General features: G+C 47.3%; 1 protein-coding gene across 1 annotated transcript in view; it reads right to left on the reverse strand.

Moving 5' to 3' along the window:
• The window catches only part of LOC106744170 (metabotropic glutamate receptor 2-like), a 102,070-nt gene extending 89,809 nt beyond the window's left edge, over positions 1–12,261 (reverse strand). Inside the window, exon 1 of the mRNA XM_014618666.1 lies at positions 11,628–12,261. Coding sequence (XP_014474152.1) covers positions 11,628–12,261 — 634 coding nt within the window. The remainder of the gene's footprint in view (positions 1–11,627) is intronic.
• Positions 12,262–12,832: the final 571 nt, after the last annotated feature.

Raw genomic sequence — 12,832 nt, forward strand, 5'->3', positions numbered from 1 at the left:
TTTTTGGTGTGTCGTTTAATCCGCTTCGTCGTTGGCGTTTGCGTCCGAAGCGAGCGAGCGAGTGGAACTGTAATGGGAAACGAAACGATGTACCGTCCGTTTGTAGGGATCTGTAGAGTCGCGAATGCACCGAATGGCATTTTGCAGAATAGGGAGAAACGATAGCGATCACGTGGTTGCACTCGCTCGTGGTGGTGATGGTGATGGTGCATCGTGGCCGCGGAAAATGGATTACGCGTGTTTTTGTGCAGTTACTTATGAGATCACGTAGCCGGAGCTGGCCGAGGTGGCTTCGGAAATTCGTGCCGGAAGCCTTATATCTCGGTGATCAATTCTCTCTCGGAGCAAGCCGAGATAAGTTCGTTAAGTGCCGGGCCGCAACCGTGCAATCGACTGTGATTTGTTAAGAATATCTAAAGCTTTGTCTCGGATTAGCTTTCACCGGGCCACGGAGTGATTTAGATCCCCGAGCGGTTCACGCAACAAGCGCGGAACGCGGCTCGAAAAATTATCCTGCTCTGTATTATTATTTATCTTGAACAATGCTGCTTCTGAATGGTGTGCTGCGTTTAAAACATTTTATGGAATACAGTATTATTATATAAGAGAGCGCATGAGAAAAATGCTTAACTGTGTTTTTCATTTTATTTTTTCATTCTCTATTATTATTCATCTCGAACGACGCCTCTTCTGAAGGGTTTATTAAAACGCATAGGCCGTTCCTTCTTTTACACCCTGTGACGTGGCGGCTCGGAGCGCCCGTCCCAAGGGCGAAAGCCCTATCGCAAGGCGTATGGCGTGCTCATATGAGCGCGCCGACTTAAGATCATTAGTCTTTTTTTTGTAATTTGTTTTTTGTGAGTTGGCGAAGACCGCGCGCCGCGGGCGCGCGATAGCGGTAGAGGCGAGCCCCGCGCCCCGACCGCGTGTACACTCCGCTCCAAGGGGCGGCGAGAAGAGAACGGAGCGCCGACCGCCAAAAGAAGGACCCCGCCGCCCTCCGCTCTGAGATGACCGCCGAGGGGCCGCTGCCGACACCACCGGGGCTACCTCTTCGACCCCTCGACGGCGATAGGGCCGGCGGGCCGAGGTCGCGCTGAGGATGACGGAGCCCGAAGCCGCGGGACCGCGCCGGGAAAGACCGGCGGTGGAGCGGCGGGCTCGGAGGCGACTCGGGCACCGCCGGCAAAGATTCGGCTGCCGAAAAGAAAGGGGGGAAGAGGTAGCGGATCGCTACGAGCTTGTCGACGAGGAACCTTGGAGTTAGTTGGAAAGAGACTTTTGCTACCGCCAAGTTGGAAAGAGACTTTTGCTACCGCCGAGTTGGAGAGAGATATTGCTACCGTCACGAAAAAGAGTCGAACCGAGACTTAGTTACCGCCAAAGAGTTATCGTTTTCGCGCTTTGTGGCTGTCGTGCGAAAGAACGCGTGTGACCGCCAAAGGAGTACCGGCGTTGAGTGACCCGTGGCGGCGACCCGAGCGAAGGAGCGAGCGAGCGAGAGAGCAGGAGAGAGAGGATTTCCGAAGAGGACCAGCCGCCCGGGAGCCCGCACTTGTAAGGCCGCCTCACCGCATTCCGTATTGTTAATTATATCTTTTTGTGATTGGGAATATTCGTGGCGTGCGAGGTCCCGGCCCCTTGGCTCGACGGCCGGTCAATACGCGAACGCGAGAAGCGGAAGTCTCGGGTCCGCCGCGGCGAAGTAACGAGCGTTAAATTGTATATAGTTGTCGCGGTTTTAAAATAAAAAGAAGGGCGAAACACCGGAAAGAGTTGGCGCGGTTCTTTTTTTTTTCTTTTCTTTTATTTCCGGTCCTTTCCCCTTTCGCGCCGGTCGCCGACTGACGCCGGCGACCGTACGGACCCCCCCGGCCTCCGACTTAAATCACCCCGGAGCTGTCGGTCCCGATCGGGGCGAACTCGGGTCAACTGGCCGACGCGCGGACGGCGACGCCGACCGCGGGGCCCCTAGTTAGTGGGTGCGATCCGCGCACCTGGCGCCCACACGGACTTGTGGAGGTCCGAATTACGTTAGCGGCCCGAGGTTCGCCCGTCGGCGTTGCACCGGCGACTCGGAGAGGCCGAGTCGCGAATATCGGTCGCAACCCTCTTCCGCGTAAACAGATTTCTCAGAATTGCTTTTTGCCAACGCCTCAGCGCTTAGGCTTAAAACAGTTCCGTAATTAACTTTGACGTTAAAATCTCTACAACGTCGTCAGGGGTATTAAAACATATGTATACTTTTAGATACTTTTTCTAGATAATTTTTCTTACTCAATTCAAGTATTGTCAACGAAAATATAACAAATATTTCTGCGCATAAATATTTATCACAAAAGTCTGCGAAAATAAGAGAAATCTCGTCATGTAATTTCGACAAATCTCACTTGAAAATTAAATCTCCTTCAGATTTTAACAAATTTATTAATCCGTGAAGAGGCTAAAGTGGAACATCGTAATGATCGTTTTCTAAGGAAAAAAAATATGTGAAGTGATTCAACAACGAATAACAAATGTTCGATTCTGGTATTTCCCATGCTGCATGGAGAGGAACAAAATACAAAACGAACTTAGAATGTCATTTGATACAATTTGGCGCGATAAGCGATCAAAATATCCATGCGGAATTTTATGATCGGTCCTGTATCGGTTCTGTATCGGGCTAGGTGTCGGATTTTCGATATCGACTCAATGGTAGCGATTAGTATCGGCTCAGCATTGAATTACAGTGATATGGAGCCTAATAGCCGCAATAAATTCTTAGGCGAACATTTGCAACCGTGCATTACAGGAGCAAATTCCTTGCATAGTACTCGTAGTTGCTTCTAGTCGAGATCTTGAGATCACGGGGATACCATTCGGGAGATACGAAGCAGAAGTCTCCACACGAAATTTTCGAATCAAATATCCGCAATATTCTCCATACCACATTAAGCGACAAGAACTTTCGACATGCTTTACTTCGATATCTAAATATCTTATGTAAAAAGACATCTCATCACATCTCACATAAAAAAGGGATTTGTTCCAGGTTGAGTAAATAAATAAAGTCTCAGTACAGTGATGTATGGCGAAAAATACATACTATAATCGTGAACACGTGTCATGACGAGAACACGTGTGATAAAATTAAACGCGTGCTGCCAAGAGGAATGTAACGTTTCTCTCATGTCTGTATATCGGTTTTTCGTCGAGATACAGACGTTTGAAGTTTTCGAGAACATCGTACAGGAGGCCTCGCATTAAGCCTTAACATCTATTTATTACTGTTATTAAAATATAATTAAAGCCTAATTTATTCAGCGCTCTGAGAGATAGGACCTTTTCAGACCGAAGTCGTTTTCGAAGTACAATTTATCGGAGCTTCCTGCGATTTTCGGTTTTATGTATTATATGTAAGATCGAAAATTGTATGAAAAGTCCTGTGTGGCGGCGTGCCCGCAGCACATGCACACTTGACACCTTGCTTCGTAGCGACGCGCTCCACTGGAAAACGACACGCAACATTGTAGTCAGGTCCCCGTCAAACGATTCGCCGGTCGTCGATATCTCCGCGTAAAAAAGTCGTAGCGACCTGCGGCAAATTGCATTCGGAAACAGACTGCCCCGCTTCCAATAAGGAGGTGATTCTTTTGCCTATATTATCGATCGTTATGCTTACAAATGCAGCAGTGCATTGAAAATCGGTCTACTACTTTTCGAGTTGATGCGGTAAAATTTTTGCGAGCTGTTCTACTTTATATTTTCATTGTATGCTTCATCTGTATGAATGTACAAAGACCTGTTACGGTTCACTTTATTCTTCCAGGACGAAAAGGTATTCAGCTGTGGTTTTCAGCTAATGGTTGACAACCATAAGTTGGACAAACGCTGTAAAAACCGGATGTCCTATATATTCGTTAGAATGAGTTTTTATTGTACTTTAGTGTTACTCCATGTCACACCGTTCCCATGCTAATGGTATTCCCTCCAGGAACATAATTTAAAATTATGTTACTAACTTCACCTCGTAGAATTAATTATCGTAATAATTTTCATACCACAATGCACATTACGGATACAGACATCGCATGCGGAGCTCTTAGTTCTCCCTGTGTAATGTTATATGTGCACCTTTATATCCTCTTCGGTATAAAAAGCATTACCGGTTTTAACGGACAAACTTTGTGAACAGAAAAAGAGAGAGAGAGAGAGAGAGAGAGAGAGAGAGAAATAAAATTTATATAAACACAAATCTCGAATCGTTTCTTTTCGGCGTGAAGCTTGTTGCAATTATCACGATGGATCTATTAGAAGTAACAAGAAAATATGAACAGTTGTAAATATTTCCAAAATAAACACGAAAGATCTCAAAACGCGAGACGTTGGTTTGATTAAAAATACGAACGTTACTTTATTTATAGTAACATAATTCAAATGGAACAACAAATTCAGCACAAGTGAGTGCTCGTAAAAACCGGAACCGCCTCGTATATCGCTGTCGTACCTCCACTTCAGCCATACCGGATTCCTTGCGTTGTACTTGCCAACGGGAGAAAAATTACAAGAAAAGTGCTCGTAACGAGCGTTCAGTAAACACTCGCGGTCGGGCGTAAACCTGGCAAAAAACTATTATGTATCCCGCACTAATTTATACAGAAGCTTCAGTTTAAAACTCGTTAGACGTTACCTGGCTAATGAATCCACGCGGTTTTTACTCGCGAAGCTTCGGCCGATCCCCCCTCTCGGCAACGATTTTATGACGAGCAGCAGCTCGCCGACTGTAATTCGCTGTTTCAACAATCGTGCGTCAACATTTGATGTGTGTATTTTAAATACGTTTAATGCGTGCATTTCCGCGGTTCGCGGGAACACAATGCGAAGCCAAGGGCAAGTATTCGTTTGGCGAATTGTCTATGGAAATGCTTGCGTAAAATACGTGAACAAAAAAAAAAGTATCAGTGAACGTAATTTTCGGAATGTCGCCTATCCGCGTGACAAACGATCGCCCGGCAGTGCCGAGGTAGTCATTACTGGACACTCGCAGAAAATGATGGCGTCCACCGAATGAGAGTCGCGAAAAATAGCCGATATAAAAGTACGTTACAATGTTAGTGCTGCCGGACAAAGGAAGCAACGCGCGTTTGATGTTCCGATATATTGGCCACGAGTTCGCGTTTAAATATTCTACTGCGGCGTGGTGTTCCCGTAACATTGATCAACAACTCGGGTCTCGTCGTAGGAAGAGAGGTACGCGTTTATTGGCGCTTGCCGGGGAAGTTTGATGATATCGAAATTTACATCAAACGGCCGCGATTATCTCTCTCTCCCTCTCTCTCTCTCTCTCTCGATCTGTCGTTTTTCCGAAAAATTTTATCAAATCAACTTCCGAAGAAGCCGTAACGTATCCGAAAGTCGGAAATCGGAAGCTCAAGTTCCTCCCGCGGATTACGGCTCCCTCAATCCCGCGATTCGGATATCAATTTCGACGACGTCGGATCTCTCCGAGGAATATTATCGGCGCATAAAATTATCGAAAAATGCTGTGAGCTTTGACGTTCAGCTCATCATGAAGTAGAATTTCGTGTAGAATAACAAACCAGTCTTTCTCTCACGCGTGCTTATGTCCCATCGCGAAATTACCTCCGCGGGTAATGACAAACGAGGAGATGCAAGACGTATCGCTTTATGTCCGGGCGTTAATTACATGTAATTAATTTATGAGTCGCGGTGAAACGAGCGCTTCCATGAAGCTTCCGCGCGGTTAATTTTTTAACAGTCAGCTACAGTCCCACGAATTTATGTCCATTTCTGCGAACGAGCCCTTTTTCCGCGGCGAACGAGAGTACCATTCGTAGGTCGAGAGTCTAGTCGTTAAAGCTTTCATAGAGTCGTTACTACTAGCTCACTTTCATGCGCGGTACAGCGATATTGCTTCGATTTTGCCATTATCTCCGTTACCGCGCTGGCGGAGTCATGCATTGAAAAATGTTGTTCCCATAATTGCGAAATCTTGAATTACTGCATGTATAAATCGCTCGTTGAGAAGCACGTCGTGACAAATTGCAGCGTTCGCCACTAGGAGCAACGTTATCTCGGGAGCTCGCGTGCAGCCCCTCCACAAAAACGTTCGCGTTCTAATGACAACAAAGGGTGCACGATGCCGCTCCTCGTGCATCTGTCAGTTATGAATGAATTCTGGCACTTGGACGCGTACAGTTTGGCAGAAAGCCCGAACAACAGCGACGCGCCATTCAATCACAATCAAGAGTTATGGCTTCATATTTCCGTTAAACCGTCACGTTACATCATGCAGCGCGTTTTACTTCACTGACGATCATAACAAATCTGATATTAGTTGTATTTGGCACTCACGAGTCAAATTGGCCCGAGCGAGTAAAGTCCCATAATTGCGAAATCTTGAATTACTGCATGTATAAATGTAGAATTTGTTTCCTAAAATATGCAAAATTGGTGCAAATCTTCTTTATACCTCAAATAACACTGTCCAATACCATTTTGCAACACGAGTATGAATAGTCAGTTCCGATATATTTTTGTCTGCTGAATACGAATCCGGTTGTCTAAATTTTGCTATCGTTACAACGTTGCTATCGTTACAACGTTGAAAAATATATGACGAGGCGCTTGTCAATCGCAATCTAAACGCTTGTGATGTTCGCGCTCAAGGCACATGCTTTTGTACGATAGCCGCACGAATACAGTATTTCTCTTACAATCATTTATGTATTGGTTCAACTAAATTAAAAAATCCGTCTGAAACATTAAAAACTGCAAGTGCACTCCCCTCTTACACTTCTCAGCTACCCATGTCCCAAATGTCCTCCACTGGAAAATAAGAATACTATTTTCATTCGAAAAATAATTATTGTGACAAATTGTACAAGTTTATCTTTTGTACACTCAAAACTATCGCACGTTCAGACCGGATAAACACATTTATACAAATTTAAGTAAGAATATATTAGAAAATTCACCGGGTCTCAAAGACCCGGTATGCTAAACTAGCGGTAAAAATAAATGCATCAACGAAGGGTTAACGATCGCAGTTAACGTCTGATTAACGGCAAAAACAAAATTTTGACGCGCGTTCAAACATCAGGACAGAACTTCGAAGTGAAATGCGCAAAATAAACGTGTAGGTGAAACGTACGTATCGCGCATCGCCGAATTGACACTTTTGCAAAATTATACGACGCATAATCGCGCGTGGTCGGCTAATTTCCCGTTCTACTATATCGGATGATACGTGTCCGAAAATCCCGAGGCGCGCAACGGCCGTGAACCACGATATAAATGCATCGTGCCACTGTAACGAAGTATTAGCGTTATAGCACGATGATTCTATTTATGGGTCCGCAGTCGATTCAAATATCATCTCTGCGAGACCCCGCGAAACATGGTGCATTAGCATTGCACCTGGTGTCTCTCGCGATGCAAATCCACCACAGCGAGTCGAGATGCGAAGCTACACTTCCCCGTCTTACACTATGACGGTCTCGTCTCATGCATTAGCGAACTTCAGCGAAAAACCCGTTGTGACTCTCCGGCCTCATTTTCGAAAACGTTTCCCTCCCTCCCCCTCCCTCCCTCGGCTATTTTTCTTTTGTTTTTGCGGAAACGTTTTCTTGTATATCGCGTAACGTAACAGCTCGGTCGTACCGCTGCCGGAATGGTCGATATGTGCAAATAACTAAAGCCCCCCGAGACTTTTCCATTCCGACTCCACCTCCTCCCTCCCTCTCCCACCCTCTCGCGTGCTTCCATTTTTATTAACGACGCTTTAAAGTCAGATATCGCCGGAAAACGCCGCCAGCGTTTCGCGTGACAGTCGCGGTCGTTGCAGTTTCGCGATGCACCCAGTATACAGAGGGTCCGACTGCATCAAACGCTATAATAATTACAGACCGCAGCGGTGGCCGCGACAGGCTCTCTCGACGGGAAATTCGGCATGCGATATTAATTAACGGCTCATAAAGGTCCATCGGTTTGAAGATTATCCGCGGATACCTCGAACATGCCGAACCAAATTACTTGTAGCTATCTCTCTCCCTGTTAGCCGTTTCTTCCGCCCACTGGGTATACATCACGAAAACTGACATGTGTATGTGTACGTGTGTTCGTGTGCGAATGCTTCTCTCTTACGCAAAGCCGCGTAATTTCATTGCGTAATAATAACATCGCGTTGTACAACGCAGCAACTTGTAATTGTTTGATTAAATGTCACGCGACGGTATAATAACGCAAGAGTTTTATGAGATTGTACGCACACTTGTGTGCACATGCAAGTGTGTGCGTGCGTGCGTGCGTGCGTCTGTGTTTATATCGCATTTACGTAACAGACTTCGCTACGAGAAGCGGATTACATGTCGCGAAAGAGAGAGAGAGAGAGAGAGAGAAACAGATATCGTTCTTTATTTTATCGTTATTGCACCTCACATTTCCGCTTTAAACGCTTTATATCTAATATACGCGCGCAATAGCAAGGCTGCGCCTCGATAACATAAAATGTTCAAAAGTGCTGCATGCGCGATTGCTGGCCGAAGGCTATCCAGCAAACCACCGAGAGTGCTCTCACTCGCTTCCTCGAAAATTTTAGTGGCGCGAATTAATAGCCGACAATGAGAACAACACGAGCGCGATATATCGGCTCGCGGGTTCGCGCTGCGAAATTAAAGAACTCCGCGAGATTTCACTCGACACGTCGTTCAAATTTGCTTTCACTTAACGGCGATTTTTAACGAGCCGACGGGATGGTTTTAAACCGACCTTTCGACGCGCGTATTACGCCGCATGCGGCCTGTTCGAAAGTCGCTCAAGAATCCGCACCTGTGAAGGTATCAATAAAAACCGTCCTACCATCGTGAACATCAACCAGTTGTGATGTGTCAGCTGGTAGTCGGCGCAAGCTCAGGGCGAGTACGTCGCGTCTGCAGGCACCTATTTTAACCCGGGTCAAGATTAAATGTGAGGGTCGAATAGAGAATTCTTAGCTCGCAGGGCATGAAAAAGGAAAAGAGAGAGAGAGAGAAAGAGAGGCAGACAGATAAAAAAAGGAAGAGAGAAGAGAGGAAGAAAGAGAGAGAGAGAGTCCACATCGCTCGGACGTGCCAGCCGTTGAATAATACAACGACTTTAATCTTTCGGGTGTTATCAGAGCGAGCTCGTGACGCCGTCACCTTCCTTACCGCGTAACTTTTGCTGAGGACGTCGCGGAGAAATTTTTACCACATGCAGAGACTGCTTGTTTCTTTTGAATTTCAAATGATTCTACATATTGCTCGGGAGCGCGAACGAACGTGTTAACTTGCGGGGCGATATTTTTACGGAAAACTTTATGGATTGGGAAGCACACACAAGCCGGAATTCCATCGCTCATTTTTCATCGTCGCCCGAGCCGCCGCCGGCGGAGAACAAATGTGCATCATTCTTCGTGGCTGAGGTATCACATCTTGCGTCATTTGTTGTCGGGCGATTATGCGCGGTGCGCATAAATTAAGTGGAGCGGCAGACTCCGATCCATCTGCAGCAGTCACGATGCGCTTCTCCTTTCCCGTTTCGACGAGAAGTGTCGATGTGTGAAACCCGTTCGAAACGATATTAAACCGCATATCGGTTTTCCCCGGTATTCTTTTATTTATTACCGCAATATATATATTTGACTTTCCGGTTGGATTATAAACTCACATCGGTTTTTATTTTATTTATTACGACCGCAGCACAGAAAGCGAGCGATTCGAGTGCTGTTCATATCACACACACACACACACACACACACACACTCACGCACCGATAATGTGTCCCCCTCGTTCGATTATTTAAATATACTCGAGAATTTTGCACTCGCAGAATTTGTCCATGTTATTGGCCGATGGCGAATGACGAAAAATGTCCCGAGATGATTTATCATGCGTTGGCGTTTTTTTGTCGGTACTTCATGGAAAGCTCAGACGGAGCTTTATCAGGCTGGAAACTTACCGACGGCGGGTAGTCGAGCTTCTAGCTTCTTCAAGATACGAAATGTTGGCTCACCATCGACTAAAGTTCTGCTAAAACTACTGCTTTATTTATCTACGATAAGGATGAACATTGCTCGGCGGAATGTAAAGTGGCCGTAAGTGCATAATTGACGCTGCTTAAGATCAAATTAAAAGTTGCACCCCAGAGACTTTGTATATTTATTGTCTGGAGAAATTTATAATTAACATCGCGATTTTCCACTCTTGACAACTTCCACGCGACAAAGTTCGTTTCTTCCACCAATATGATGTTCGGTACGCTAATATGATGTTCATTAAGGTGAATCGATTAACGTTCAACCCACGCAACATCTGTTATTCGTGTGAACGCAACGTTAGAAACTAGTTGCTGCAATTTCCGCTTTATTTTCCGCCGCGTGAATGCCTTCAAAAGGAGCAACAACGTCGCTTTTGATATACACGTACGCGCTACGACATGCATGTATGCGTTTTCCGCCTAACGCACATATAAATTCGGTCGTTGCGTCGCGCCAAGGTGATAACGAAATAAGTCAATACAATCTCGTCGCGCCAGAAATTATGCCGCGATGGTTTCGTTATAGTAATTTCCCGGCTGGAAATTCCCCTCCCCCCTCCCCCNCCCGCCCTCCTTTCCCCGAGATATTACGGGCTCACATCGTCGCGGTGCTTCCATCAATGGAGCGGCAACATATCGGAAATTGTCTCCGTGGCTTACTCGGTAATCTTTTTACGATTTCGCGAGGTTTCGCGCGTAAGCGGATAACACTTTAAATCTAGAGCCTTGCTTTTCACTTTCAAGCAAGAAAACAAACAGGAAGTTATATCGGAAGACCCGATCAGGATATAACCTTGATCATCAGCTTCGATTTAAATTTCGTTTCGCAAGTCTCCCAAATTTAAATATAATCCGTCGAAACATATCGGCATACACATTGTCTTAAAAAAAAAGCAAAAATTCAAAATTTCACACGTGGAACAGTTTCTCAAAAAGTCAATCCTGAAATAATAACAATAGTCATAATTTCTTCGTTACATCGTACTGATTTCGATACCGTACACCTCCCTGGGAAAATTACATGCTTCCAATGTTTCGGGAAAGCTGCGTTCCGAGGGACAGCCTCGATATTTGAATTTCGTGAATATGACGTTTCGGGAAATTGTTCCACCTTCCGCATTTCAGTTCGACTTTCAATTTCCTTTATTAGAAGGTATATGCCCGCCAACAAGTGTCGAAAATATATAACACAATATAAAATAATGCGCAGCATTACCACGTGAAAGAAAAAATCGCATTTCCTGCAACTGAATAGGGACCAGATGAAAATCTCGATGAAGAGAAATGATATATCCGTCAGCGCGACGGAGAACACCCGTGGGAACATTTAGCTGCATTGAAATTCGGTGGAAACAACTGCGAGCAGCTGACTGAGCGACAGCCTCCTACAGGAATCTTTCCGTTCCCACGACCGAATTTTCTGGCCGCACGACGATTAAAGGAAAACCCGTCTTGACAAACTCGCATGGGGAAATCGCCGATAAAAATTGCCCGGGACGGGAAATCGCGCCGCGCAAAATAGCCCCGACGCTCGTAATCGTCGGTGTACACCGTCGTGGCGTACCTACCTTTAATGAAATCCACCGCCATCTCAAGGCCGTACGTGTCCTTGTCACAGTCGTCGAGTATGTGCGCCCCGATCTTGACACCTGGCACGATCTCCTGCTCGTTGAGCGTGTCCAGCGTATACAGCATCGCCTCCAGGGCCTGCACTCCGCCCTGTGGCATCACAGGGCCGCACGTGATCGTGTCCTCCCGCTCGTGGACCATCATTAATCCACCGAGGACGAGATCGCCCTCGACCACCGCGCTGTGCTTCACAGGCCACGAGGGTAGGGCGGTACCGGCCGATGAGTCGTCGACATTCTCCGCCGTGGTATTCTCGAGGACATCTCGAGCGGGCTCGCTGCTCCTTTGAGGAAGCGGATCGATGATCGGCACGGCCGAACCGGCACGTCCTTCCGCCGGGCTAATCGGCCCGATTGATGGCGCGTCCGACGAGACGCTCCCTCCTCCGGCTTCTGCTCGTACGGTCACTTCCGCCGCGGAAACCACCGCGGCTTCTTTCCCGGATTTCTCTATCTCGGTCACCGCGGCCGATCGATCGGCCGTCTTGATTAGAAGCGCCGGCGTTTCCAGCGCGCTGACGTCCGGCGTTCTCGCCGCGGCGATAAACGGTATCTCTAATGAGTCGGAGGCCATTTTCGCCGGAGTGCCGGCCGTGTATCGCTCGTAATCGACGCCCGTCGGCGCAATCGATCGCCGTTCCGTCTGGAATTCGCGATACCGCGGGGTCGACGACGTGTCTGGGCCGCTCGTGTCGGACTCTACTCCGGCGGTATCGCTCGCTCGGACCGTCGAAACGGATAGACTCGCGGTAAACTCCGCCGGCGAACTCCTCGTCGCCACTGTTGTTATCGTATCGAGTGTCCTTCGCGTCTCCGTGTCCGTTAACGTCGTCGAACTTTCCCAAGTGCTCGGCCGAACTTCCTGACGTTTATATCGCCGATATGCCGGCCCGCCTGCCTCGTCGTCGCTCCGGGATCGAACGGCGGATTCTTTTCGCGCCCCGCCAGCCTCGCTTGCCCCCGGATTTTCCACCGGAACTTCCCCCTTGTTGCCGGCGTCGCCCGTCGTGGTTTCGCCCGATGACGACGACGACACCGCGCGTCCATTAATCTCCCGCGTCGCGATCGAGTTATCGCCGATGATCGCCCTATCGAGAGGGATCGATCCGCTCTCGCGGGAAGTCGCCGACGACGAGGGTCCGACC

The sequence above is a fragment of the Dinoponera quadriceps genome, unplaced genomic scaffold (genome assembly GCF_001313825.1).
Source record: "Dinoponera quadriceps isolate SergipeBrazil2010 unplaced genomic scaffold, ASM131382v1 scaffold707, whole genome shotgun sequence".
Lineage (NCBI taxonomy): Eukaryota > Metazoa > Arthropoda > Insecta > Hymenoptera > Formicidae > Dinoponera > Dinoponera quadriceps.